The sequence below is a fragment of the Amborella trichopoda genome, chromosome 5 (genome assembly GCF_054954075.1).
Source record: "Amborella trichopoda isolate Santa Cruz 75 chromosome 5, AtrichopodaSantaCruz75HAP2 v2.0, whole genome shotgun sequence".
Lineage (NCBI taxonomy): Eukaryota > Viridiplantae > Streptophyta > Magnoliopsida > Amborellales > Amborellaceae > Amborella > Amborella trichopoda.
In genome coordinates, this window is record NC_142340.1 from 42312079 (window position 1) to 42338753 (window position 26675).

The 26675-nt window shown below is 35.6% G+C and overlaps 1 protein-coding gene across 1 annotated transcript; it reads right to left on the bottom strand.

Annotated features, from left to right (window-relative positions):
* Positions 1-1665: 1665 nt before the first annotated feature.
* On the bottom strand, positions 1666-20767 carry LOC18434257 (increased DNA methylation 1). Its single transcript, XM_020667208.2, has 8 exons — positions 20589-20767; positions 19534-20188; positions 16197-16326; positions 16016-16104; positions 13826-14067; positions 2309-2398; positions 2021-2120; positions 1666-1886 (listed from the first exon to the last, which is right to left on the bottom strand). The coding sequence occupies exons 1-8, from the start codon at positions 20765-20767 to the stop codon at positions 1710-1712; spliced, it is 1662 nt and encodes a 553-aa protein (XP_020522867.2). The 3' UTR covers positions 1666-1709.
* Positions 20768-26675: the final 5908 nt, after the last annotated feature.

Below are 26675 nucleotides of genomic sequence, written 5' to 3' on the forward strand. Positions count from 1 at the left end.
ATGGTCCAAATATTTTCGTAATAGAATCATTATTTTTCATTTTTAAAATTTATTTAGTTATTCATATTCATGATCTCCATGTTAGAAATTACATGTCCTTAGAACTGAGGTCAAAAAATCCATCTCAAAAATAGATTTTAAGAGGTGACTTATTTCTACATGGACACATTGAAACCATATCCATACAAAAAATATGGAGAAAATGGACCAACCCAATACTCTACTCAATCTTATAACATCATTTGTTTTGAGGCACTTGCAAAGTGCGGTGCCTTGGGATCAATGGAAGAAATGGCCCTTAGAGCATAATTTTTTTTTTTTTTGGATAAGTTAGTGGGGAGATGGTCCCTGCTCTTGGTAGGAATTGAGCATAAGACATAGTGTTGCAAATGCCCTAGAGCATAAATTCAATATCATAGTAATAAGTACAAATAGAAATTCATCATGTACAAAATTAAGCCTCTAGCCACCGGACTCCACAAAAATAATTAGAACCCCACTACCATAAAGAGTATTTAAATGCTCCCTCTAGTGTCAGGTGTGAAATTTCAATGCAACCCATAAAGAGGTGGCAACTAGCCGAGTCAAGGTCCAGGTCTGGACCTAGACCCGAACCCGAAAAAAATTATGGGACTCAAACCCGACCCAAAAATAAAATAAAAATATATTTAAATATACTTAAATATTAAGTTAAATATATAAATGTAATATTTAATTATAAAATTTTAAATTTAAAAAATGGTTAAAATCAAGTAGATCTATAAACATATGAAAATCTTGTAAATTGACGGTGTAGATAATATATTGTAAAATGCACTATTTCTGAGACTTAAAATCTTTTTATTTTTCATAATCATACATCTCAATGTCGAGATGATCAATCAAAGGGTTTTTCAACATTAAAACTAACTTTTCCAATGGATTTTTTGAGGGGCATCTATAGTTCTACATTATAAGGTAGCATCATTATATACATTTTTTCCTTATTTACATATTATAATTAAAATATATAGTTGTATTATATCTTTAATATTATTTAAATAATAACACTATTCGGGTTGGATCCACATGGACTTGGACGCGACCTGCTGGTTCAATTTATGGAGCCATACGCAGACCAAGGTCGTCGTCGGGTTCTAGGGCCATTGCCACCCCTTGCACAGGACCTATATCTCTGGGAGCTGCCATCAAATTTAAGCTAAACATTCATGCAAGTTGGTGAATCTATTGGATAAGCTTGGTGGCTTTGAGTGGGGATGCTTGATTTCATGATCTCTTTTAAATTGGTTTAAATGACATGAACATGAATTCATCCCTAAGCCCTTGACTAAAGCCCATTAAAGAAAGCATACATGATCTTAGGTTCGACGTATTGCAGGTTTGTTGGGAGAGAGAGATTTGAAGGGGAGGAACTGCATGCCTATTTATAGAGAAGTCAGTGAGAGAGAGTAAAGGGGAGGAGCTATATGTCTATGTGCAGAGAACTAAGAGAGGTTGTTTAAAAAAAAGGCAAAACATTACAATTGAGAGGATCCAAGTAGGCTAGTTGCCTGGATAGTACTAGGTTGACCACAAATATTTTTGGCAATTTTTTTAACAAACTAGAACCAATGAAATCCATCCATAACCAACCAAAAAAAATGACAGCATCTATGCACAATAATATGACATCATCTATTCACAATAGTTAAACTTTTTTCATTTGTATGTCATTTCAAAGTCTTCCAACACAATGTAGTTTCTTGAAAATCCAAAAATACATATTTAATTAGTTCTTTCTTTTCATTGTCTTCTACCCCTTTGAATCCAAATGAAGTTTCCCAAGTTTTCGTCGCTTGTGAAGTAGAGGGTAGTATCAGCCTCTCAACACCAATATTGGCCAAAAGCTAACAAAAGAGACATGGAAAATATGTTAGCTAAACGATCCAAAAAAAGATCCAACAATGCATCAACATATAAACATATAAATAAGTTCTATGCACAACTAGTAAAGCAAAAGCTCAAATAAAACTATGAATACCTTCTCAAGACCATCAATGAGAAGATGGCACATCCCCTGTCTCCGGAACTTTATAGAAGTTCCAACTAAGGGAAGCTCTGATATCTTCTCCCCGTGGACCCTGCAATGGAGATTTGTCAATAAACAAATAGCCTAATCTTTACGCTTGGATTTATTTTGAGGGAGGTGTCCATACCTTCATAAAAAAATAAACATGACTGCAGACTGAAGTATTACTCGAGAAGTGGATACAATCAAAACTGTATATTTTCTATGAAAAATATAAAAAGGAAAAGAGATGAAACTTACCTAATTGTAGCCACTGTTATCATCTCATCATCCTCATTTTCAAGTATGAGGATGTAGAAACCCCCAAGGTCCAATCTTTTCAATTCACATCTGGATACACAAAATTCATTGAAATCCGTGATAAGCTTTTAGAAATAACTTTGAGAAGAATATTAAGTCATAAAATACTGCTCAAATACAAGAAATTTTACATTTAATCCTTAAAAATAACTAGGACAATAAAACATGTACAACTTTTTCTGATCAAGTCAATGAAATTGAGGTTTATATTTGAATCAAAATGTGCACCATTTTGGCAAGAAATGGATCACAATACCTGAATATGGTCAAATCTCACTATAGATGTTCTGAGTCATGTTGGAGTCTCTAAATGTGATTAACTCAAGACTAGTTTCTAGGATTCCCTGAGATCAGGGCATATATTTTATATTTTAAATTTCTTAGGTATTTCATTACACCATGAAGTATGAACACATCTTACAACCAAATGCAGACTTGTGTTTGTAATTCTTCATCATGTTACCCAATGTCTTGGTGATATTTTTCAGCTTGTTACTTATTTTATTGCAATCTTAATTTTTCCAGGAAGCTCATCATGAACAGAAATCTTATACCCATTTCCAGACACAGTCATACTATGTGTCACACCCCAAGAATTTACAATACTATTATTCCTGAGATGTGACGGACAAAACATATATACATCTATTGATAGGACAAATTTACAGTGGCGAGGTCTTACATAGTAAATAAAGAAAGCTAGCACAACAACAGTATCTTCCAAGGTTGATCTTGACTAGCACTCAAAATGAATCCGTAGTTATCCTGAAAAAATGTTTACCATAGTTTGATGAGTTTGGCTACTTCGTAAGTGATCATCATAATCCTAAAAATAATCATGATTGAAAGATATCAATATTTTCCAAAATGAGATCTATTAACAGAAATGCATCAACAGTTTCACTTTCAATAAATGCATAATTAAGTCTAATCCGAGTAATTGAAATTCTTATAACACTTTTAACGGCAGTACATAATTCAAAGGATTTCACAAAATACCCTACTGGCATCCCAAGTAGGTCACCTATATACCCCATCAGCGTCCTGATGGGTCCACTTAATCCCTATCGGCGTCCCAGATAGGTCCACTTAATCCCTGCAGGTCCACTTATACCTCACCGGCGTACCGGATGAGTCCACTTAAACCCTACCGACGTCCCAGATAGGTCCACTTATACCTCACCGGCGAATCGGATGAGTCCACTTGCATACTTAAATTATTTCTAAATCTCTTTAAACATTCGAAAGCAGCAATATCATGTACTCAACATATCACTGAAACCATTAATATGAATTTCACTTAAACCATTAATAACAGTCACTCTCTATAACATTTCAAAAATAACTAATCAAATATTTTGGGCTCAAATTTAGAAAGGTAGCAGTTTGTAAAGGCATTCTAGCATAATTGCCAATTTAATATGTATAGAAAAACTCTTATAAAAATTCAAGAATACGGAATTATCACAATTTATGGAATATCAATTCACAAATAAACATTTCACAACAATACTATAATCAATTGTAAAAATGTCAATTTTTAAATAATAAGGCAGTCATTTGCACATGAATTTTACAATGTCTAAATATTCAAAACAGTAGAAAGAAATATCACAATTTTACTAAAAGCAGAAATATCACATTTATTTCTAACAATAGACAAGAAAAATAAATAAATTTATTTTTCTAATTTACAGCATTCAAAATTTCTAACATAGATAAAATATCACAATTTTTATTAAAAAGATTATTTTTCAAGATAATGAGGTCACGTGCGCATAAAATTTATCGCGCCTAAAATTCATGATAATAAGCAGAAATAATTATTTCATTTTATTTTTAAAAAGAATGGATTATTTTTCGAGACAATGAGGTCACTTACACACAAAACTGATAAAATAAAGATCCTAGACGGAAATATCACTATTTATTAAAAATATACTATTTTTTAGAAAGACGATGTCACTTACCCACAATTATTTGAGAGGGAGCTTCCGATAAAAGAATTCGGTTCGAGAGAGAAGTTCACTGTGTTTCGATCAGAGAGAGATCTCAAAGTTTTGTTTTAGGGTGGGAGTGCTCACATCCCCTATTTAAATTCTTATAACGTATTATTATATTGTTTTATTACGCTCTACCTCATACCTGAGGTGTCGTGTTAAAAGCAGACTTTTATTGTACGAAAACCACGTCCGCTAAAGGACGTTGCCAGCTGCAAGCAGCAGGAGGCAAAAGAAAAAAAGTAAAGGCAAAGGCAAATCTTTTGAAAATAGTGATGGTCCTCAAGGACCATCATATTCAAACAGGACATCACCTATTTAAAAGCATATTTTCTCCTTTTTTTTTTTTTTTTTTTTTTGAAATTTTAGGATTGTTACATTCTCCCCTCCTTAAAGAAATTTAGTCCTCTTAATTTGTGTACCTGATTACTGAAAAAGATAGGGGTATTATTCTCTGATTTCGTCTTCTCGTTCCCAAGTCGACTCTTCTCTTGAATGGTACTACCATAATACACGGACTAAAGGAATCTCCTTGTTACGCAACACTTGCACCCTTCTATCCAGTATCAAAATTGGCTGCTCAATGAAGGATAGGTCATTCCTGATCGGTAAAGGTTCATATTTTAAGATATGGGATGGATCGGGCTGATATTTTCGTAGTGAAGATACATGAAAGACATTATGGACATTTGCCAATTCGGGTGGTAAGGCAAGTCTATAAGCGACACCTCCGATTTTTTCCAGGATTTCAAATGGTCCGATGTAACGTGGGCTCAACTTTCCTTTCTTGCCGAATCTCATAATGCCCTTTATTGGTGAGATTTTTAGGAAAACTCGATCACCTTCCTCAAATTCAAGATCTCTCCTTCGGTTATCGGCATAACTCTTTTGCCGACACTAAGCTGTCTTGAGCCTTTCACGAATTAATGCTATTTTATCTGTGGTTATCTGGACAATTTCTGGTCCCAAAAGCTTTCTTTCACCAACCTCGTCCCAACATATGGGTGACCTGTATTTTCTTCCATACAGGGCTTCATATGGTGCCATTTGAATACTGGCTTGGAAGCTATTATTATAAGCAAACTCAATCAGGGGTAAATGGTCATCCCAGCTTCCTGTAAGGTCAATAACACAGGCCCTCAGCATATCTTCCAAGGTTTGGATGGTCCTCTCTGATTGTCCATCAGTTTGGGGGTGAAAGGCAGTACTAAAGGCGAGTCTCGTCCCCATGGCTGACTGTAGTCTAGCCCAAAATTTAGAAGTAAACCGAGTATCCCTGTCCGATACAATACTGACAGGAACTCCATGCAACCACACTATTTTCTTAATGTACAGCTGAGCCAGTCGATCCAAAGTGTACGTCGTGCGAATCAGTAGAAAGTGGGCAGCTTTGGTTAACCGGTCCACAATGACCCAAATGCTATCATGTCCTGAATTTGTTCTAGGCAAACCAGAGACAAAATCCATAGAGATGTGCTCCCATTTCCATTCTGGCACTGGTAAAGGCTGCAACAACCCAACGGGCCTTTGATGTTCAGCTTTTACTTGCTGGCATGTTAGGCATGTAGACACAAATAGCGCTACCTCTTTTTTCATATTATTCCACCAAAAGGTTTTCTTCAGGTCCTGATACATTTTAATACTTCCGGGATGTATCGTATAACGAGAATGATGTGCTTCTTCTAAAATAGCTTTCTTTACACTCATCATTCGGGACACAAACCCGACCTTTGAATCTTAGCAAATCCTCACTACTTATAGAGAATTCATCTCTCTTTCCTTGCTTCACCTCTTCTATAATTGTTATAAGCTGATGGTCTTTCTTTTGTGCCAATCGAATCTGTTGGATTAATTGGGGTTCCGCCTTAATGTTGGCAATCATACTTACCACACCATTAATGGACGGAGTTGAATGCCAATCCACTATTTCCTCTAACAATCGCATTTCTTAGATCATTAGATGAGCTAAGACTCTCGTAGATTTTTTACTTAGAGCGTCGGCCACAACGTTAGCTTTTCCTGAATGATAACGGATTGTACAATCATAATCTTTTAAGAAATCCATCTATCTTATCTGCCACATATTTAAATCCTTCTGAGAGAAAAGGTATTTCAAACTCTTATGATCCGTGTATATTACGAATTGCTAACCATATAGATAATGCCTCCATATTTTCAAAGCGAATACTATTGCAGCTACCTCCAAATCATGAATTGGATATTTTTTCTCATATTCTTTCAACTGTCTGGATGCATATGCCACTACTTTCCCATATTGCATTAATACACAGCCCAAACCTTTATGTGAAGCATCACTATAAATCACAAATCCCCCACTCCCCTCAGGAATAGTTAAAATAGGTGCTGAAGTTAATCGAACTTTTAGTTCTTGAAAACTCTCCTCACATTCACTTGTCCACTCAAATTTGACATTTTTCTGTGTCAATCGAGTCAATGGGATTGCGATTCGAGAAAATCCTTCTACAAATTTTCTGTAATATCCTGCCAATCCCAAAAAGCTTCGAACTTCAGTCACATTACTTGGTTGTTTCCAATGAACAACGGCTTCAACCTTTGAAGGATCAACTGATAGACCTTCCTTTGATATGACATGTCCTAAAAATGTCACTTGTTCAAGCCAAAATTCACATTTACTAAGTTTGGTATACAATTTCTTTTATCTTAATATTTGCAATACCATTCTTACATGCTACTCATGTTCCTTCTGATTCTTGGAATAAATTAAAATATCATCGATTAATACCACAATAAATTTATCCAAAAAGGGTTTAAAGATCCGATTCATCAAATCCATAAATGCAGCTGGTGCATTGGTTAATCCAAAAGGCATGACTAAAAATTCATAATGGCCATACCTTGTTCTGAAAGCAATCTTGAGTACATCTTCACTTTTAATCTTAAGCTGATGGTATCCAGATCTAAGATCAATTTTTGAAAACACTTGTGATCCTTGTAATTGATCAAATAAACCATCAATCCTAGGTAATGGATACTTATTTTTCACTGTCACTTGGTTCAACTGTCTATAATCAATACACAATCTCATAGTCCCATCTCTCTTTTTGACAAACAGTACTGGAGCACCCCAAGGTGACACACTGGGCCTGATAAAACCTTTATCTAATAATTCTTCCAATTGTTGTTTCAGTTCTTTAAGTTTTGCAGGAGCCATTCTGTAAGGTGCCTTAGAAATTGGTGCTACCCCTGGCAATAATTCAATGGAGAATTCAATTTCCCTGTCAGGCGGTAATCCTGGCAATTCTTCAGGAAAAACGTCGGGAAATTCTCGGATAACCGGAGTGGTATCCAAATTTATTTCTTCCTTCCTATCTTCTTTGATATAGGCAAGAAAGCCTTGACACCCTTTTCGAAGGAGGCGATTAGCTCGAATACAAGAGATTAAATATGATGGGGAGTCTTCTTTGACACCATTGAAGTAAAATACTGGTTGATTCGGAATACTAAAAGTAACAATTTTCTTATAACAATCAATACTTGCATGGTATGCAGAGAGCTAATCCATGCCTAAGATTACATCAAAATCTTGAATTTCCAGGAGTATTAAATCAACCAACAGTTCTTTTTCTTCTATATTTATTACACATGATTTGTACACTATATTGGTGTTAATTGAATCTCCCATCGGTGTGGCTACCTCTAGAATGTATTCTAATTGTTCTGGTTCTACCTTTAAGTGGCATGCAAAGTGTTGTGACACAAATGAATGAGTAGATCCAGGATCAATCAAAACATGAGCTACTTTTTGGAAGATAGTAAGAGTACCTTGGATCACTGATTTTGAGGCCTGAGCGTCTTGCTCGGTAATCGCAAATACTCTTCCCTTCATCTGAGGCTTTAGAGCTATCTCTCCCTGCTTTGGAAGTTTTTGTGTCTGTAAGCTAGGACATTGTTTAATCTGGTGTCCCAATTTTCCACATTTAAAACAGGCTCCGGTATTCCAATAACAAGGGCTTGATCCATGATTTTTCCCACATTTTCTACATGTTTCTATTGGGCTTTGAAATGGCGAGGGCCTTGGCTTCTTGTTTGGCCTTTCAAACTGTTGTTGATTAGATGATGTAGGTCTAACATGATTGTTCTGATTTTTCGTCTTTTGGTAATCTTCAAAATCTTTTTCGACAATTTGGGCACGATCCACTATTTCAGCATAAGTTCTTAATTTCAAGACTGATATTCTGCTTCTAATAGCTGGCCTGAGACCCCTTTCAAATTTTTTCACCTTTCTTGCCTCATTGTTAATCATATGTGGTGCAAACCTGGCCAATTCAGTAAACTTGGCCTCGTACTATGCTACTGTCTTATTTCCTTGGATTAATTCTAGAAATTCCATTTCTTTTTGGTCTCGAATAAAATCTGGGAAATACTTTTCATTAAATGCCTCTAGAAATACTTCCCAAGTCAAGGTTTTATTTTCTTTGACCAATACTCCTTTTGCCATTCGCCACCAGTGTTGTGCCTCACCTTCTAACATAAAAACTGCCAAGGCCACCTTCCTATCATCAGGACATTCCATAACCTCGAATATTTTTTCCAATTGCATAATCCATCCCTCGGCTTCCAGTGGGTTTACAGCACCCTTAAAAGAAGGTGGGTTTAATTTATTAAATTGTTCGATATTACTCCCACCATTTCCTGTAACTGACTGCCTGGGTGGATTGTTATTTTCTATCTGATGTTGCATTAGAGCAACCATATTTTCCAAAGCTTTGTAAATTCCTTCCATATTGGCTTCAGTCATTCTGGATCCTGACTTTATCCCGGTCTGTACAAACAATAAATGTGATTTTAAGTACATTCTTTTTAAATTTCCTAAGGATCTTAAACCTATTGCTCTGATACTATAATTGTCACACCCCAAGAATTTACAATACTATTATTCCTGAGATGTGACGGACAAAACATATATACATCTATTGATAGGACAAATTTACAGTGGCGAGGTCTTACATAGTAAATAAAGAAAGCTAGCACAACAACAGTATCTTCCAAGGTTGATCTTGACTAGCACTCAAAATGAATCCGTAGTTATCCTGAAAAAATATTTACCATAGTTTGATGAGTTTGGCTACTCAGTAAGTGATCATCATAATCCTAAAAATAATCATGATTGAAAGATATCAATATTTTCCAAAATGATATCTATTAACAGAAATGCATCAACAGTTTCACTTTCAATAAATGCATAATTAAGTCTAATCCGAGTAATTGAAATTCTTATAACACTTTTAACGGCAGTACATAATTCAAAGGATTTCACAAAATACTCTACTAACGTCCCAAGTAGGTCACCTATATACCCCATCAGCGTCCTGATGGGTCCACTTAATCCCTATCGGCGTCCTAGATAGGTCCACTTAATCCCTGCAGGTCCACTTATACCTCAGTGGCGTACCGAATGAGTCCACTTAAACCCTACCGGCGTCCCAGATAGGTCTACTTATACCTCACCGGCGAATCGGATGAGTCCACTTGCATACTTAAATTATTTCTAAATCTCTTTAAACATTCGAAAGCAGCAATATCATGTACTCAACATATCACTGAAACCATTAATATGAATTTCACTTAAACCATTAATAACAGTCACTCTCTATAACATTTCAAAAATAACTAATCAAATATTTTGGGCTCAAATTTAGAAAAGTAGCAGTTTGTAAAGGCATTTTAGCATAATTGTCAATTTAATATGTATAGAAAAACTCTTATAAAAATTCGAGAATACGGAATTATCACAATTTATGGAATATCAATTCACAAATAAACATTTCACAACAATACTATAATCAATTGAAAAAATGTCAATTTTTAAATAATAAGGCAGTCATTTGCACATGAATTTTACATTGTCTAAATATTCAAAACAGTAGAAAGAAATATCACAATTTTACTAAAAGCAGAAATATCACATTTATTTCTAACAATAGACAAGAAAAATAAATAAATTTATTTTTCTAATTTACAGCATTCAAAATTTCTAACATAGATAAAATATCACAATTTTTATTAAAAAGATTATTTTTCAAGATAATGAGGTCACGTGCGCATAAAATTTATCGCGCCTAAAATTCATGATAATAAGCAGAAATAATTATTTCATTTTATTTTTAGAAAGAATGGATTATTTTTCGAGACAATGAGGTCACTTACACACAAAACTGATAAAATAAAGATCCTAGACGGAAATATCACTATTTATTAAAAATAGACTATTTTTTAGAAAGACGATGTCACTTACCCACAATTATTTGAGAGGGAGCTTCCGATAAAAGAATTCGGTTCGAGAGAGAAGTTCACTGTGTTTCGACCAGATAGAGATCTCAAAGTTTTGTTTTAGGGTGGGAGTGCTCACATCCCCTATTTAAATTCTTATAATGTATTATTATATTGTTTTATTACGCTCTACCTCATACCTGAGGTGTCGCGTTAAAAGCAGACTTTTATCGTACGAAAACCACGTCCGCTAAAGGACGTTGCCAGTTGCAAGCAGCAGGAGGCAAAAGCAGGCAAAAGAAAAAAAGTAAAGGCAAAGGCAAATCTTTTGAAAATAGTGATGGTCCTCAAGGACCATCATATTTAAACAGGACATCACCTATTTAAAAGCATATTTTCTCCTTTTTTTTTTTTTTTTTTTGAAATTTTAGGATTGTTACACTATGATTTTGGCGAAGGTGGCTTAAAAGGCAATGAAAGTTCATGCGCTTGCACGGCCATCCGATCTAGAATCTCTGAAGGAGCTTCATGCTAAATTATTCCCAATAAGGTGAGATGTCTCCTTCACATGATTTTGCTGTGATTGGTAGCTGAAGTTCTCTATCATGATGGCTTACTTATTGTAATGGGAAGCTATGCTAAATTCCAATGATCGGTGGAAACAATTGTATGTTGGGGTCAGCACTTCCTAATGAAATGGAGAGAAAGTGAGAACCACCAATGGACATTTCCAGTACTGTTGGATCGCACTCTCTCTTCATAACTGTTCACTATTGCATTGGAGGGTGATGATTCCCTGCTTGAATATTGGTTTTATGTGGTTCATTGGAGTGTGGAATACCTCCCCTTTGTTATTATGTCAGCTATGCATTGTACACCATGGGTAGCATGATTTATGAATGTTCTCATGATGCTTTCTTGAAGATGATATCTTCAGGTATGAATCTGAGTTTTTCCTCAATGTTGTACATGGTCAAGATGTAGTATCCTGGGGTGCAGTTGACAGTAGCAGCCTTGCAATCAAAGTGATGAACTCATTGGCTTTGTCACTGCATGTTTTTGTAGCATCAAAAAGTGAGGTGAGTGTGTATATTGTGGAGATTTGATATTAGGGACCAATTTTTACATTGGTTCCAATTAGTGAACTTCAAACAAACTAATGTAACTCTAGTAGATTCATTAAGTGCATTCTTCTTTCTAATGTCAAAATCACCCAATGGACTAGCTCCACTGTACCAACATTAGGCACCCATGTCCATCATGGATATTACTGCATTAAAACTAAAACTTCTACACTAGGTTTTGGTTTTCGACTCTCAAATAATACATAGAGATCCAGAAACAGACTAGAAACTAATTAGGGTAAGGGCCACCTTACTCAACTAGGGCACCATTAGAAGTCCTTAGCCAATCAGTGCTCTTTTGGACTAATACAGTACTCTCTTGGACTAATACATTACTCTTCTAGACTTACCCCTTCTACCCCCGCCCCCCCCCCAATCATGATTCCTCGTTGAATAATAACCCCTTTGAGGTCTTGCCATCTCACTGTGCGCGCAAAGCTAGTTATAACTAACTACTCCTGCTAAGACTTAGAGAACCAATTGAATCACATTCAGGTCCTATTATGAGAAAATGATGAGAGCCACAATCTAAATCTATGGTTACTAAAATGGTTAATATTTCCTTTTGGATAACCCCAAAACTGAAAAATCATCAGCTATTATACTCCGAAAACTCAATACTAATACTAGAGTATAAGCCAAAAATTGTTGCTTTCTCTATGAAGATTAACATAAGCATAATTCTGGACCCAGCACTCCAGCTGGTAAAGCTAAAACCCTTATGATCTCATCACAAGAGACATGACATCACTTGACATGTACACAAAATTTAGCTCTTGAGGAGTGTAAACTCCACTCATATCAGTGAGATGTACCGAGCAAATCAAGCTTTGCACCTGTTTCCTCCACATGATCTCATGGTTATAATTCATTATGGTGATTATGTAACCTAAGTACAAAATTACACGGTAGCCTATTGCTGCTTTTTTTTTTTTATCCAAGTGATGTCTGGTCACAAATTCAAATATGCAAGGGATATCACAATAGATGTCTAACATATAGAGATAATGGTTTCAAGGGTTAGGGTTTCAAGCACTAATTCCAAGGGAAGCACAAATTCACCCAAGGTTGACACTAGGTCAAGTCGGAACACTTTGGTATAAAAATTTACCTCTCATTAAGATAAAAAGCAATATCTCCCACGAAGAAAAAGACAAACAAGTATAAAAGATAAAAAATGATCATACACTCGTTTTAAATGTCAGAAATACCTTTAACCATAAGTATGTACAAAAATCTATAAATACTCTCTAATAGGCGAATCATATAGCTCTTTATTTCACGAATTGGGTTTCATGATCTTATCATCAAGGATCTCATACTATTACATAATGTAGATTTCATCAAGTAATTTCTCTGTGCAAATCTCAGTCAGGTGAACAGAGATAATCACCTTGGCATATATAAACAGAAAAGTATATGAAGAGACTATTCACTTCCAATACAAGGAGGTCACAGTCACTCTCATCTGCCAGATTTCAAATTGAGTGATTGTGAATGTCATTGACTGGACTCAAAGTTCAAAAAAAAAAAAAACTCTAACTTTGTGTCACAACACAAGTCATCCAATTTGACGTCCAATAGCAATAGCAATTGTGACCTCCTTGTATTAAAGATAAATGGTCTCATAGTATACAATCTCTATTTCAAATCGCGTGATTGTGAGTGTATCATTGACTGGACTCAAAGTTCAAAACACAAAAACTCGAACTTTGTATCACAACCCAAGTCATCCAATTTGATATCCAATAGCAAGTAGCAATTATGACCTCCTTGTATCAAAGATAAATGGTCTCATAGTATACAATTTCCATATAAAATACTAATCTAAATAATAGCTCCTACCCAATGCAAGTTAGGCACGTTTTCACCTCTATGTAATTTGATCCTTTTTCAACCCTCTTATTTATCATTGTTTGGGCTCTAAAACTACATTATTTTGTCAAAGACTGTGTTAGGCAAGAAAAGTCTACATGTGAAAACCTTTTTTAGAAGTAAATCCAACAAGTATCCCAAGCAACAATAAATTGTATAAGAAAAATTATGCAAGATTGCACTCGCAGTGAACAAAAAAAGGCTACCTATTATTAGAAAGAAGGTCCACAATAATATCTCTGTTTGTCCAGGGTTCAATCACCGGAACAAAACACTCATGTAAGATATCAAATGCAACACAAAGTTTGCAACGATACCCCATCATCTCTTCAGTCTCTGAGTTATTGTACTTACTGCAATTTCTCCTAGCTTTGAGAAGTGTCCAAGTTATGCTTGGAAGCTTTGTTGGAATTCGTTTGCCTATAAGGTCATTTAGGCATGTATGAATCTACAAACAATAAGACCAGGAAGCATTAGAAAACACCATAATTACCTACAATTGATTACATTAAGTGAATAATTTCAAACAACTAAAAATAAATCATAAACACACAAAAACTTGTGGATAAAGGTAGAAATAACTTCCAAATTATACTTAAGAAAGTAATGTCTATTGTTCTCACAGAAAGAATATGTCATCTAGTAAGATTCTATGAATTCCTTTCACCTGACTAGAATGATTGTCTCCATAACTTTTTTAGCTAGCCCTACACATCTCTAAGGTTCCATGTAATTTCAGACAGCTTCTAGATGCAAAGAATAAAAGCCTAAAGATACATGTGCTTCTAATATCATGGAATAGATCATATGTAATTCACATTGCAAAAGTGGTGATGAAAAATTTGCAGTATACCAAACTCTACTAATGCGATGAAAAAGCCAGTACCCAAAATAGTCAGCTACATTATGTAACCAGCTCTCGGATCAACTAGCATAAGACCTAATGAGCTAGCCCACAGAATTTGTGAAGGTGCACCTACCCTAAAGGCCACTTGACATTGACTGAGACCTTCCACTTAGCAATATCACCCTTATGACATGCAGCATGGGACAGGAGGATAGACATTGGGAAAGATACCATCAATAAAGGACAAGAAAGACAAAAAAAAAAGAGATAAAGAGGAACAATAAGAAATGAAGATTCACTTAGAAAAGTTCTTATATCTGTATTTTGTCTTTTTATATTAGAAAAGAGATTTCCCCCTCCTCCTCGAAAGAAAAAAAGAGAGGCAGGCATATGTTGGTGCAGTCAATAGAAACTGGGGTAGAATAAAAGAAGTAGGTAAAGACCTTTTGCTACCAGATGATATATGTCTAATGTGGGTGGATAATGGGGGAGATGGTCAATGTTTTCAAAAAGTTGGCAACTCAAAAAGACAAGATACCTTATCTTAAAAGGTGAAGGTTGTTAGTTTCATGCTAAAGCCTCCACTTGAATAAAAAAAACATGCTAAGTTGGAAAGAATAAAATGGTTCAGTACCTTGAGATAAAGTCCAAAGGGCTAAACGGGAGTAAGGGAGATGTACCTTGGTGGAAAGGGAAAAATTGATAGACACTTGTGGTTTCTCATCATAGAAGGTGACTTCCTAAATGTGATGCGATGGGCAAAAAAAAGGAGTTATTAGTCCTTGGTCCTTGTAAAGTGGACTAAATTTGTAGGGGAGTCTCTTAAGCAATGTAGTAACCAATCAACTTCCTTCTAATCATGCTCTTTTTATCACGTAGTGGCAAGGGAAGGTGTGGGGTGTTCAATCATCTCCATGTTTTGCAGCTCTTTACATTTTCTATCAATTTATTTGTTTTGCTCACTCCACAGCATCATCAACTTGCACAAAAAATAAAATAGGAAATGGAAAACTCAGCTGAGGTGGAATGAAAGGAGAATTAAAAAACTAAAACTAAATAAATAAATAACTGTTTAATTATTACTACTCCCAAATTGGATAAAGTGGTCAGTTGCTGATGCTAGATAGCAGTTTAATAGGAGAGTTGAGGAGATTAATTACGCTTGTAGTGTCATATGTTCTTTTTTTTTATTGGGTATTAAGGTGTTCAACCTCTCTTTGACAGGTGAATGTTACACTTTCGTTCTTGATATTTGATTCTTCAAAGTGTTGGATGAAGATAAATAAGGGACTGAACCTAGACTTATCTTTATGAAAGACAATCATTGTTGTTCTAGATTTGGTAATCAGGCATGCCAATTTTTTCTTGAGCATTTAATCAAGCATATACATGTTTATGACTTTATGCATCAAGGCCATCAAAAGGTAGTGTTAGATAACCAAGAGCCAAAATATTTTCTAAATAATAACCATAGATAAATCTATCTCCATGTAACTAAAAATTTACTTAAGCAATAAAATAAATTAAGAGAGGAAAAAGATTAACATACATCTGAGCACTTCTTGCTACAAAACCAATTCCCTTCTGGATAGCTTTTCAGTACTATGGGCCGTCTTTCATTGCAGCAACCCACATGATCTGAAAATAAACAGATAAAATACCACTTTAAGCATTTAGCTGAAAAGCAAAAGACGAAAAGAAATTTCTTTCAATATAGGGTGGAAACTCACAATTATGCTCGCATTGCTCACAATAAAGAAATGTCTTTGCAGTGAACTGATCACTATCAGCATTGCTTTCACCCCCGCCACATATGGCACAACAACACGATGGACAGAACCAATCTCCTGAAGGCAAATCCTACATCAAAAACACCTTTCAGATTAGTTACAAATTATTGACAAGCAACCATTGTAACTTAGAAACTTGTTTGACTTGTATAGAAAATTCCTTCTATTATTGTTCTGTTTAATAAGCTTTTGGCACCCCAATTAATTGGGAAAATGCTAAAATGATGATGATGATGAATAACGATGAATAAGCTATTCGCAAAGAAATTAAAACATAAGTTCCACTTAATATAGTCACAGATATTGCAAACACCTATTGCACTTCAAAATATTTTCCAAGGGAAAGGTTTTTCAAGGGAAAAGATATTTCAAAATTTTCCAGAGTGAAACGATACCTTTGATTAATGGATTTACTGGTGAAGCCCAAAGCACTAATGACCCAAAAGGTTGTAAAAGAATATCCAAAATGCCTAAGAACATAATTAGTTGCAAATTGGAAATACAAAATAATAATATATATACTATAATAACAAAGATCATACTGAAAATCTTTGAAGAACCTGAAAAATGTGCCAACAAAAAATTATTCAGGTTAAGTTGTGGTTATTTTGATAATGGCAGGGAGACAGGTTCAATATTTGATAGAGGTTTCCATAAAAGGGAACTATACTCTTGATTTGGTTGTGTGTGCAGGAACGGGCCGTGTTCAGGGTCAAACAGGCCCCAACCTGGCCCAAAATCATGAAAGGTAGGCCTAGGCCCAAAAATTAAGTGTTCAGGCCTAAAATCTTGCTTGCAAGGACCAACCTGAGAAATGGAGCTGGGCTGGGCCTTTATAAATGCAAGTAAAAATTTCATTTTAAATGATTATGAAAAATTTTGGACCAGGCCAGCCCTGAAAATACATTGAGCCTACAAAAGCCCGATAAGAACCCAGCCTAATTTGGGTCTGACATGAAAGCCCACAGGAAGGCCCTACCCATCCGCACCCCTTTGTGTGTGTGTGTGTGTGAGAGAGAGAGAGAGAGAGAGAGAGTGAGAGAACCTAATTTCAATTGAAGAGGTTTAAAACGTTTTCAAGCTTCATCTAAGAGTACCTTTAACCATCCCTTAAGATCTCCAATATCCACCTCTCTTAGAATCTCTCGACATGAGGCAGATAGTTTTGATTTTCTAATATCTCAAACATTTTTAACGTTCATAAAAAAAATCTCAAACATTTTTCCTAAATCATGGAGCTACTTAAAATTTAAACTTTGAATTTGTTTAAGCTACTAGATAGACAAAAAGATAAAAATAAAATAAATCAATAATTAAAAGGACAAATTTGGTAGTAAAAGGAATGCATGCCATGTCATAAGAATAATAAGGGCCGCCTTCTCATGCACGCGTGCATGCACGTGCACACGCTCACACACAAACACTCATGCACTCACATTCGATTGCCAGAAAAAATATAGAGTGCTTGAAACAGGCATGTAAACAGAAATCTACATCAGTTGCAAAAGAAGATTTTTCATATGGGGAAACACATTTGGTAGTAAAAGGAATACATGTCATGTCATAAGAATAATAAAGGCCGCGCTCTCGTGCACGCGGGCACAAACACTCACACACAAACACACACACACTCAAACACTCACATTCGATTACCAAAAATAATCTAGAGTGCTTGAAACAAGCATGTAAACAGAAATCTACATCAGTTGCAAAAGAAGATTTTTCATATGGGAAAGCACATTAATCACCAATGGTGACATCTTCCATACATCCTATTAAGGAATGGTAAAGATTAAGTACCGTATTTTTATACTGAGAGCTAAAGTTAATGCCCACTATCCATATGAGGAAGACAGTGGATGACCCTATGGTTACCATGTAGCCATGCACTATCTGTGCATGGAATAACTTCTCATTATGTTGTTCCTAATGCCCAAAACAGCCATGATATTGTCCATAATGACATGAACTTGAATCCTCTGATCTCACCAAAGAGCCACCACCAACACTGCACTTGGCTGGGGAAATCTATTATGACCTATATGATCACATAATATATTAAAGTCCGAAGGGTCACACCATCCAATCATGTTTAGCAGGTCCCACACTCACTTCATCACCATCCAGGCCATTGGACAGAGGGATTATTCTTATGACAACATTGATCTTGTCATATGGATCTAGTATAGTTTACAAAGCATTCATGTCCCTAAGATCTTCTTGTCATATGGTTCTAGTATAATATGGATGACAACAACAACCTGATCATAATTGTAGGTTCTGCAGTAATCCTGAAAGTAAATTACTTGGATTTACTAGCCAAATTACTGTTTTAAGAAACACATAGATGTAACAAACTGATATCTTGCTATAAGAAGTAACTAAATGGCATAAATTATGCAATATGGCCACCTTCCTTGGGGCATTTCTTAAATTTCCAGAAATTATAAGGATACATATTTAAGGAAATAGCATACTAGCTAGTAATTTATATAATTCAATGATTTCCACATGCACACAAAGCACATGGCCTGCTATTTGAACATGATAAAACATATCCAAGCAAGTTGGATCATCTCTTTATGTACAATTACTTAAACATGTCCCAATAATGCAAGCAGGACAACAATGGGTACCCTTAAAGTTAGGGTGAGAAGATTCTACATAAGAGCTATTCAGTGAAAAGACCGAGAAAGATAGATGAATCAGCATATTTCATCGATAATAAGAAAACTAATATCTTTTCATTTTGCTAATTATGTTGCCCTGAATTTAGGAATTTGTCAATACAAAGTTATGTCTGAAACCACCTTACCCGCTACATAAAGCTTAATAAAACAGTTCAAGAAAAATGGGATCATCTCGTGAAGTTTTGTGTATAATTAATCAAACATGTCCAAATACTGTGATCAGAACAACAATTGGCATTTTTAAAGTAAAATAGAGAAAATTTCGCAAGATAGTTATTCAACCAAAAGACAGAGAGATTTGATTATTATACATCATTGCTAATTAGAAGCAGACAAGTATATTTCACTGATAATTGGAGTGTGTGTCCTTAAATTAAATATTTGTCATTGTTATCCACTACATTGATTGAAGTATGACAAATAGGAAACCATTTTCCTAATAAAACATTAAGATAGTTTACCAATATTCAACAAAAGAGTATATGAAACAAGATTGATGATCAAATTTCTAAGAAACTAATTAATACAACCATTGTACATGGTAAAATCAGCAATGTAGTTATAGCAAAGAGAAAGGGGAGACATACCTTTAGGTGGAGGCAGGCCAAATGATATGCGGAGGGGCAGCGCTCACATAGCACAAGATCTCCTCCATAGTGGCAGATTGAGCATATTGCATCACTTTTACACTGGTTGTAACATGCTTTCTTTCTCTCACAAGATTTCAGCCTTAAGTCTTTCAACACACTCTGATCCAGCATTTTCCTCTGGCAATTATAAAATGATCTCCCATCCTCCACAAAAATTTTGGTGGATGGGGTCCTGACATGGGCCTCAAAATCAGCAATATTGTAGACTTCACTGCAACAATTACACTTGATCCCTACGCTAGTTACTCTTGCTTCTCCTTTAACACAACTGTCCTCTCCACCCACAAAACAAGACAACTTTTCCCTTGGTAATATCACATTATGATCTATCATCCATGAAAAAACAGTTCTAATAGACTGCTTCTTTGGGGTGCCAAGAAGGTTACGAAGCTCACGGCAAAGGCCTGATTGGTTCTTATTCTTCCGAGAGACATTGAAAGCCTTAAAAAATTTACCTCCTTGTCTATCAGTGGCTCTGGCCAAATGATGTCGTCGTTCTTTCTCTCTAGCAGATGATCCCCTAGTGCAAAATGGAGACAAGGAAAATAGTGGGGGGACTAAATTTAATGAATCAAGCTCTCTATTGGCATTGCTGCACAACGGAGGTGGGGGACTGAATTTGTTAAATTGAGCTCTATATTGGTATCACTGCACAATGGAGGGAAGGAAAATGGTGGGGGGACTGAATTTGCAAAATTGAGCTCTATATTGGCACTACTGATCAGTGGAGGCCAGGAAGATGATGGGGGGGCTGAATTTGCTAAATTGAGATTTCTATTGACATGACCTTTTCTGGTTGCTCTGTTTATTTTCATTTTCCTATTTCTTGTATCCCATGTCACCATAGACTTCTTAGTGATAGATGAGTCCCTCATTTTGCTACCATTTGTGTTCTGCACCAAGCCCATGACTTCTCTCTCTCTAGTGATTGGCAAGCAGTGTGAAGCAAAGCATAGCGCTTCCCTTTTGGCGAATTATAGCTTCTGTCGTACCTTGAATTCTTCCAGATATAAGAAAGTGACCACCCTACAGCCAAGAGATGCGCCATTACTTTTGGGGCCATCAATTTATCAATCTTTATCTTCTGGCCATCACTGATATCAGACTTAAATAGAAAAAGATAATCTCTTAGAGCTACAGGAGAATACACTGGCTCTTTATCAGTGACCATGTCTTCTTCTTCTCCTCCTCCTCCTCCTCCTCCTCCTCCTCCTCCTCCTCCTCCTCCTCCTCCTCCTTCTTCTTCTGCTCCATCTTCTCCTTCTCCTTCTCCTTCCTCTTCCTCTTCTTCTTCTTCTTCTTCTCTCCTTCTCCTTCTCCTTCTTCTTCTCCTTCTTCTCCTTCTCCTTTTTCTTCTTCCTTCTTCTCTTTCTTCTTCTTCTTCTTCTCCTTCTTCTTCTTCTTCTTCTCTTTCTTCTTCTCCTTCTTCGTCTCCTTCTCCTTCTTCGTCTCCTTCTCCTTCTTCTTCTTCTTCTTCTTCTTCTTCTTCTCTTCCTTCTCCTTCTTCTCCTTCTCCTCCTTCTTCTTCTTCTTCTTCTCCTCCTCCTTCTCCTTCTTCTCCTTCTCCTCCTCCTCCTCCTTCTTCTCCTCCTTCTCCTTCTCTTTCTCCTTCTTCTTCTTCTCTTTCTCCTTCTCCCTCTCCTTCTTCTCCTTCTCCTCCTTCTCCTTCTCCTTCTTCTCCTTTTTCTTCTCCTTCTTCTCCCATTTCAACATTGGAAACAACGCCCATGGTGGAAGTACAAGAAGTTAATTCTCCATTAGGTGAACTGCTAATAAAGATGGGGAGCTTTGGAGTATCTCTTTCTATAGTTTCAGAGTTAAAGGAAAAATTGAGTGGAGAGTTTAGGCTAGGAGGACAGGGTTCATCTATGGTGGAGCATGTCTGGTCTATATAACTACGAGTAGAACGTTGTTGTTGTTGTTCTTCTTCTCTCTTATATCCGATACAAGCTCGATAGAGACCGTAATAAACCATGCCACTTGATGAAATGTAGCGGAGTGTCGTTGCCGACATGCATTCCAACTTCCAGCCAGATGCTAAGAGATGCATCTTTGCTTTCCTCATCGTCTCTTGAAGGAGTTCTCTTTTATTCCCCCTTTGGCTTTTTAGATTCAAATATTCAGTTATGGCCTCAGGGCAATATTCAGCTCCCAGTTCAACTTCATCACGCGCAACCTCCGAGGACACTTCGGGAATCCATGGAGTTTCTTATTGTTCTCTCTCTACAATACCCATCATTTCATTGTCTTCATCTCTCTCACTGTAACTTCCTATGATTTGTGATATGAGTTCTTTTTCTTGTTCTTCATTAACCCGATCTTCTTCAGAATCCGAGTCATACCGACGTAGAGATGAATTTCCATAAGTTCTCAAACCATTCCTCCTAGCAATTCACGTTGTGCTTTCAAACCCTTCTCCATCCTTAGAGACTTGCTTCCGTTTCTTCGTCACCTGCAATTCTGCACCACACTATGAGTTAATGGAGAGAGAGAGAGAACAGGGCAGAACTACAACACTTCTCAGCAGAGAGGGGGGGGGGGGAGAGAGAGAAATCAAGAGTAAACGAAAGAAGGCTTCAACAAGGATATAAAGAATTCAAAAGGGATATAGAGAAAGAAAGAGAGTAAAACCTAAGTTACCTGGATTTCAAAAAAATTACAGATAAATGACTCCTCTGCAGGGAGAGAAACCAACCATGAGAGAAAGAATGCTTCAACAGGGATATAAAGAACTTACATGGTTTTTCAAAAGTTTACAGATAACTAACAAAAAACATTGCAGATGACCAACTCTTCCTCAGAGAGAGAGAGCGCAATTCAACATGGTTAATGTTATTCAACATCTTAGAGAGAGAAAGAGAGAGCATATCTCAACGGATTCTCCTATTCCAAACCAGCATCCATTACCCCTGCACCTGCGCATTCTCATCTCACCCACCCAAGTAATGCTCCAAGAAACGAAACCACCCAAGTAATGCTCCAAGAAAAGAAAGCAGAGAGAAAGAGTGAAAGATTTTACCGGAACTGAGGACCAAGAAAAAGCAGAGAGAGAGACAGAGATTTTACTGAAACAGACAACCAAGAAAAAGCAGAGAGAGAGAGAGATTTAGAGAGAGAAAGATTTTACTGAAACAGGGAACCAAAAAGGCAGAGGTGCAATGTAAAAAGAAGGGCAGGGAACCAAGAAACCAGAGAGAAATGGAGTACGGTTTAGAGATAGAGAGAGAAAGTAGAGATAGCTCTCATGAGTTTAGAGAGAGAAACTAGATAGAGATAGAGTAAGGTTTAGAGATAGAGAGAGAAATTAGAGAGCTCTCATGAGTTTAGAGAGAGAAACAAGAGTAAGGTTTAGAGATGGAGAGAGAAAGTAGAGATAGCTTGTATAAGTTTAGAGAGAGAGAAAGGGTTTAGCGATGTAGAGAAAGTAGAGATAGCTCTCATGAGTTTAGAGAGAGAGAGAGTCCTTTTGAATTGGTGAGAAAGAAAATGAAGAAGGTTTTATACGTTCCGATGGGTGGGCCCAACAACTTTATGCCACATCAGCATCAAGATATCGGGAATTTCAATTTTTTTTTGGATCGTGGTGATTTTTAGAGAGAGAAACACGTTGAATATTGGTCGCGACGTATCATTCTTTTCGGAAGGTGGTGGTTTTTAGAGAGAGAGAGTTTATAAGGTGGTGGTTTTTAAAGAGAGAGTTTAGAGAGAAAAATATTTTAGAGAGAGAAGCATGTTGTATTAGACATGGGGGTAACCTCCTTCATAATCGCTGTGCATTAATTTCGCGAAAAAAAAGATTGTTATGCATTAGTATTTCGGCGATAAAATCGCGATTGCTTTTATTGATGTATTATTCATTACGGAATAAATTTTTTTATTAGAATTACTAAATATAAATTATTCTTTTTTGAACGGTATTAAAATTACTGAATATAAATTCAAACGGGAAAATATATCATTCAACGGAAAGGGCTTATAACCCTTAGGTCCCATTTAACAAGGGGTGCGACGGGTCGTGTCTAGTCCAGCCAGACCCAGATTAAGACCCAAAAAATTGACATGGGACCTGGACCCAGACCTAAAATATAGTGTGGGGCCTAGACCCAGACTCAGATCCAAAAATGTAATGTGGGACCTAGACCTAGACCTAGACCCAACCGAATCCAATTGGATGCGACCCAAAAATTAGAAAATCTATATATTTAACTATATTTAATATATTTTGTACATTGGGACCCAAAATTTTTTGCCGAACCCGGACCCGAACCTTGATTTGAATGGTGTTCGGATCCAACATTTGGACATGACCTAACCCGACCTATCGGATCCATTTTTTGGACTCATACCAGACTCTGATTAGGTCTACCCCTCGGGTCCTGGGTTGGGTCCGGCTCCATTGCCACCCTTGCATTCAACGAGAAGTTACTTCTAAAATTTTTTACTCCCTGAAGAAAAAAAAAAAAATCTGAAGATGTCTAGAGTGCCCATTTTCAGAGTTGAAAAATTTGAACAAGCAGGGCTATTTAACAATTGATTATCAGATGCCCCAACTTATTCATGGTAGGTGAAATTCTTAAAAAAGCTCGAATATTAATTGGGATGCTTTAATCTCTTGAAAATTTTGTAAAGAGATATGAAACCTTAAATGATATTTTGCCAATTTTAAATATACATCAAATAAAGCATAATATATTAAATATTACAAAAATGACAAAGTTCATATTAATGTTTGGTGTATAACAAAATTAAAATAGTAAAAAAAAGTGTCCATCTTACTAGCACTGTGAGAGTTATTGTTTATTGCGTAGAAACTTAGCCAAAATTTCTTTTTTTTTTCTCTTTTTTAATTTCGAGCCAAGATCTTATGTAACACTTCCTCTCATAATTATTGAGTGGATTTATGTACATTGCACGTAAAAATATCAGAAGAGGCGAATAAACAAATAAATATTTGAAAAAGAGAAATCAACGATTTAGTTTAAATTCGTGTTATAGAATTGGATTTGCCAAGAGAGGTCTGTTGTACTCAATGGACTAGATTTTTTAAAAAAGGGAAAACATTTATATATGGTTCCAACTTTAAGCAGTAGAATCAAGGTGCGCTTCAAAAATCCATCGAAAAGTATTGTTTTGAAGATGGAAAATCTCCTAATTGATCATCTCGATATCAAGGTGTATAGATATGAAAAAGAAAAAGATTTCGAGTTTTGAGAATAATGCATCTCGCAATAGATTATCTAGACTATCTATTTTCAAGAATTGATCTAAATTATTTTTATATTTTAATTTTTATAATTAGAGATAAAAATAGATTCTCAAGTCATCCTAAAAATTTTTGACACAAACATTACATGTTATGATAACATCTGGAGGTGCACCTTATTTTGATTATTTAAGGTTGTAACCTTATTCAAACCATTCCTTTTAAAAAATAAATTTAGATAAATGGAATCGTTATGTAGGAAATTACATTGGGCCAGTGATATGTACCAAAATTACATCTTTGGTCCCTAACTTTTGTAATTTTGTGGATGTCCTATTTTGTTTCAATTTTGCTCTTAATCCGAAAGGTTGTAACTTTATCGAACCATCCCTTTTAAAAAATAAACCTAACATAAATAGAATTGTTTAAATGGAATATTACATTTGGGCAAGTGATATGTACCGAAATTACATTATTTATTTATTTATTTTTTTCCTAGGGCAGTCCAATTTCTCAAAGATCGGATCAACCTATTTTTGGAGCAACTCTATATTAAAAATATTAGATCACCCCAAAACATTGTTTTTGAGTATACCAGTCTAATTCTCCAAAAATGTGCCGCATTCGAATTCAAAATCATTAAATAAAATTGGTTACTAACATTGGACCGGCCCATACTTTACATCCTTTAATTAAACAAGTGTAATACCCACTTCTCAATAAGTTTGTTTTATGATATTGTCTATAAATAAACTAATTATTTTTTGTACATGGATGTCACAATCATTCTTATCTCTTAAATTTCAAAATGAGTGTAACTAAACATTCCAAATGTTTTCTTAATGTAATTATTATTTATAGTTTTTTTTTTCTTTTTCTTTTTTCTTTTCTCATATTCATGATCTCCATATTAAAGATTATATATTATCTAAAAGTAGGATCGAAATATATTTAAAAAATATATTTATTGCCAAGCCTGTACCTCTACAATACGAGGGCTGGCCGCATAGAAACCGTGTCCAAATTATTATAATGGATGGTGATGGATTAGTGGTGGGACCTATAAGTGAATTCTTGGGATATTTGGTGGGACCCATACTTCATAGTCAAAACAATACAGGTGAAAACCATTATGATCATACTGTTACCATGATCATATGAATCATACTTTAAAGATAGTTAAGCCAAGTTTGTTAGGTTGTAATTAACCTGTAAAAGAGAGGTATGTTTATGGGTTACGTTTGTTGCGTTTCTACGGCATTGATTTAGAGATGTACTCAATGCGTGAATCTTGACCGTCGATAGAAGAGAGGCATGCACAACGTCTAACGAACACTTAATAAAAAATACACACGTGCAAAAACAAACACATGTGGCCACACGCACCCATTGAGAGGGTGACAGGATATTCTATTTAGTGCGTATACTATCATGTAGGAGGAGCATTTTGTATATTTAGTCCCACTCACAAATGACGTATTTGGGAGGGTTTTTCTTTTCAATCTTAAATTTTGGGATCTACCTAAGAATCAATAAATCATTTTTAATTTATTTATTTATATTTTTTAAGATTTTGAGTTTCTCAACATAGATCTTCCCTCCAAAAATTGGACATGTACAACCTTAGGTTATTATTTGTTCCAAGCACATAAATGTGATATTCAGTTTTCTGTGTTCTTTTTTATGTTAGTTTTTAGATTGAATACGTTACATCGGTAAAATTTGAAATCCTAAAGATACTTGTGAATATGTTTTATCCGAGAGAATAAATGGACAATATGCTTATGTGAGAGCACAAAATCATGTAGCTAGCCTTTTTTCTTTTTATTGGACAAGTAGTTAAAAAAGACAAAATATAGGGATTGTATGCTACATA